Source organism: Nanorana parkeri, unplaced genomic scaffold, assembly GCF_000935625.1.
Source record: "Nanorana parkeri isolate BGI_ZX_2015 unplaced genomic scaffold, ASM93562v1 scaffold431, whole genome shotgun sequence".
In the NCBI taxonomy this organism is placed as follows: domain Eukaryota; kingdom Metazoa; phylum Chordata; class Amphibia; order Anura; family Dicroglossidae; genus Nanorana; species Nanorana parkeri.
Window position 1 is genome coordinate 289,754 of NW_017306699.1, and position 4,626 is coordinate 294,379.

Sequence of the window (4,626 nt, forward strand, 5' to 3'; positions counted from 1 at the left end):
GTGCCCCCCCCCCCCCCCCCCCCCTTACTCCTTGCATATTGTAGCCCTCTCCTCTTTTGAGAGCATCTAGTTGCTGTTCCCTACCTGCTCTGACAAAATGGTCACTTAATAAATAAATATATATATTTATTTATTAAATAGCACCACCACAATCAGGATGTGGTGACTGCCAAAACACACAAACATTTTTGGGCCCTTAGGAGCTTTTTGCCATAAAGTGCAAGTATGTACACCATAGATGGCACTGCAGTGTCTGTACTCTGTTGCCAGTACTTCCATATTCACCCTGTCTTCTCCCAAGTTCAGAAGTTATTTTGCCCTGACACGGAATCATGCAGGGTCTGTACCCTGCACATGGACGGCTGAGTGACAGAACAAAATAGTGATAGGCAGATAGAAGCAGCCATGACAGGAGAGACGTACACAGAGGGGAATTTATCAAAAAAAGAATTAATTGCCCATAGCAACCTATCGGCTTCTGACTATATTTTTCAAACCTTAAAGAAAAACTCCAGGAAAAAATGTTATTAGCCCTTGCAGCTGGGCTACTTACACACTGCAAGGGTGCTAAAAAACCCCACAGTTATACTCACCAGACCATCCAAGCTGGCTTCTTCATAATCCGGTGTCTGGAGCGTCTCTCCTCCTCTGCTGCAGTGGTGTAAGGATCCTGGTGTCTTCACACTCTATACACTGTGCATAGACTGTGTATAGATTTGAGGATGCCATGAGCAGTCCATGTGTGCAGCAGAGGAGGAGAGAAGCTTCAGTGATCACAGAAGCAGGGAGCCAGCTCCGATGGTCTGGTGAGTATAACTTTTTTTTTTTTATAGCACCTAGACACAAATGAGCACTTAACCCTTGCAGTGCAGAAGTAGCCCCACTGCAAAGGTTAAACAACTTTTTAACCAGCGTTCTTTTTTGAGTGCAATACATTTTTTTTTTTTTTTACATTTTTTTGTTAAATGCATACAAAAGAAAAAGGGGAAACACATCACGTTAGCAAAAGAGTTCCATCACCAGAGTTCTTCTTTAACTGACCAAACCGAAGAGAGAAGCTGGTTGGTTGCCATGGGTAATTGCTCTGGATTCTGTCCCAGTTTTGATAAATTCCCCAGTCTTTTCTGTCATAAAAGCCTTTTTTGTCGGCATTCTATGCTGTTGCAACTGTAGTTTCACTTAAATAAAATGATCCAATCCTTGTATGAACTCCAAATTACAGTGGACTGTGTTGTCATTTGTAAAATAATTTCTCTTGCGTGGAGAAAACAGTTCCAAAGCACATCCTTGTAATACTATTACAGGGCTTGAAAAATTTGATAGTGTCTCACCAGTCAGTCAAAAATTTCACCAGTCAGCATGACCGGACTATAGCCTTGCATTTTATGTTAAAAAAGTTTGGGGACAGATAGAGCTTTCTTTTGGAGGTATATAATCGCCACGGGAGGTATAATTTTTTACTATATAATTAAAGTACCATAAATGTAAAAAAAAATAAAGTTTCCCTACGTAATTTTTTTTTACGTACAACTTTATTGCTATTACATGGGGGCTAAGAAACCCCCTATGGGATAGCCAATTTACATGACAGGTCCTCTTTATGGAGACATCGGGGGTCTCCAAGACCCCTGTCACCTAGGGACCTCCAGAGAAGCTGATGAAGCAGAGATCAGCTTCATCAGCTTCTCTAGCTGGAGAGTGACACTGAATGCAGGAAGTGATGTGTAATATACATCACTTCCAGCATTCGGGGACTGAGAGGAGATCAAAGGGAGTTCGTGTACTGAACTCCCTTTGATCTCCTATCACAGAGCCGTGCCGGTCCGGGGCACAGCGGATCTCGGGACCGGCAGTGACAGCTTCTGATACAAGCGTCTCTCGAGACGCTCGATCGCTTGACGGTAAAGCTCCCGGCCGGCCGTGTAATTACAACAGCTGGCCAGGAAGCTGCTCGTCGGGCTCCACCGTCCTCTCGTCGCAGACGAGTGGATTTTTCGAGCCCTGACTATATAATATAAATGATGATTGATAAGTATGTTTTACACCACATTTGCAATTTTGTGTCCGCAACAATCAATGGATGAATTCAATTAAGTTTGTTTGAAACATGCCTATCAATCAGTCTTTATTCCAGTTACATAATAAAGGTGCCCATACACTGCTCGATTCTCGTACGAGAATCGGGCGAAATCCCGCGATCGTACGAGAATCGAGCAGTGTGAACTAAGACGTGCGACCGTACAGTAGAAACGGTCACACGTCTTTTGTCGAGCCAACATGCTTGAAAACCAGCCGAGAATCGTACGATTCTCGGCGGGTTTCTAGCCTGCTAGCCCGATAGCTGCGTAACGGGCCGATGTGCGCACGCGCACACTGCCCGTTCTGCATTGCCGTCATCGGAAGCCCGCCCCTCAGCGGGGCGGGCTTCCGATGATCGCAAGTACGATCTGCCCGTCTAAGGTGGGCAGATCGTTCCGGCTTTTAATGAGCATACGACCATCGCAAGACAAAAGTCTTGCGATGGTCGTAAGGTGTATGGGCACCTTTTAGATTGTAAGGCAGTGTTATGGAACTGTTTTTTCACACAAGAGAACCATTTTACAGCTGGGCGACACAGTACACTACAGTTTGAAGTTAGGACAAGGGTTGGACCCCTTTGTACATATGCATTTGTACAGGGGTTATTGATTTCCGTTACATATGAGAGAATTTTTTTAATTTAACCAATCGATTAGTTGAAAAAATAATCAGGCAACTAATCGATTATGAAAATAATCGTTGGCTGCAGCCATAGTTGCATACAAGCAATCCTGTTGTTGTAGTTCGGGTTTTCTATTCAGTGGTCTCTGTATTACTAACTATTGTTATTTTTACAGTATTTGCCTATTTATGTCACTACAATGATTTTAAAGCTTTTCTTATAAGTAGATTTAGAGAAAATAGCATTTAATTTTAATGTATTTTTGGTCAAATTAAGTAATTGGTTTTTATAACAAATCCTAATTGATTACACAAAACAAATACAGCTGTCCCATCCACCTCCACAGTCGGAGGATCTCATCTGCTTGTCGGGTTCCGGCTCCAAGGGCCTGCCACAGCCTGACAGGCACTAAACTCAGGCTCGGTGATCAAGCCATAATGGTGGAGCGCATGAGAGCGTGAAGTTGTGTGCCAGTATAGAGCTATTTGTGCCCTTGGTTTAAACAACATATGGAAGATTTATTTCTGTAGTGGGGCTTCCCTTTTTACACTTAAATCTAGGTGATTGTTATTTTATTTTAACATGACAGGTCCTCTTCTAGAATGTACGGATTTATAGTAGCGGTACTTCTTCCCTTTAACCATGTGTGGTTTATGTCTCTACAGCCATGAACATATTGAAATTTTAACTGTAAATGGAGAGTTACTGTTCTTTAGACAGCGAGAGGGTACTTTCTATCCAACACTGAGACTGCTTCACAAATGTAAGTCTTCATCACTATACTTTTACTGTATACATACAAGGATTAACGTTGTTGGGTTTAACCTTTTATGTGCCCAAACTTATTAAAGTGACAAAGTCAAAAAATACCCCCCGCCCCCATGTTAATGTCAGCACTTACCTTAAATGATGTCTTTTAATCCGATCTTCTTTCCTGTCGTTTTCATCTGTCCCTCCAGCGGTGCGGCGGCTCTCCGATCCGGCGCTGACTCCTCTCTGCTTGCTGGCAATTCCGATCCCGCGGTGTCTGCGTGCGAGTGCACGCGTCCATAGACTTACCTTGCGTCTCTGCTCGTCTTCCGGCCGAGAATCCAAACTGCGCATTCGGCCGCCCCAAGATCCTTTGCGGCCACACGGGCAGTTCCGGATTCTCGGCGCTGGAGCGCGCAGCGATAACGAGGTAAGTTTAAGCCGCTGTTAAAGCTGTTTTTTAAAAAACTTTTTGCCTATATCTACTGCTTTGTAGCAGTAGATATAGGCAAAAAAAACCCGGAGGCTTTAGAACCCCTTTAAGTCAACATAATAAACATTTCCACTGGATGTAACATTTCTTATACTTTAACCCTTTTGCTGCCAAGGTGTTTTTTGCACACGTTATAATCTACATTTTAGGCCTGAAAATTACTTCAAACTGCCTCGATAGATGGATAGATAATACATACTGAAAGAAAATGCCGTGTAGAATAAAATGGTGGCAGTTGCAAATCTTTAAGTCAGAATCAGCCAGATTTCTGCCAGACCCGGTGACAAACTGTATTTATTTGTACATAAAGTTCAATATACATTCCAATATATGGCTTCTTTAAAAAAATGTTTGCAAGGAAAGATACTACCCTATGTAAACCAACATCCACCCTTCTAGTAATAGAGTAGTGATGGGTTAGTGTGCCTCTTTACATTGAGGATAAGGTCTGCAGCACTGGAGAGTTTCTTTAAGTATGTTGCTGATGCATTTTTATTTATTACAGGTATTTATATAGACAATGTATGCAGCACTTTACATCAGTCCCTGCCCTCAAGGAGCTTACAAATCTAAGGTCCCTATCATACATGCATGCATACATACATGCATGCATACATACATGCATGCATACATACATACATACATACATACATACATACATACATACATACATACATACATA

At 42.4% G+C, this 4,626-nt stretch overlaps 1 protein-coding gene across 1 annotated transcript in view; it reads left to right on the top strand.

Annotated features, from left to right (window-relative positions):
- The window catches only part of MCTS1 (MCTS1, re-initiation and release factor), a 15,654-nt gene that overhangs the window by 3,326 nt on the left and 7,702 nt on the right, over window positions 1-4,626 (top strand). Inside the window, exon 3 of the mRNA XM_018560075.1 lies at window positions 3,367-3,464. Coding sequence (XP_018415577.1) covers window positions 3,367-3,464 — 98 coding nt within the window. The remainder of the gene's footprint in view (window positions 1-3,366; window positions 3,465-4,626) is intronic.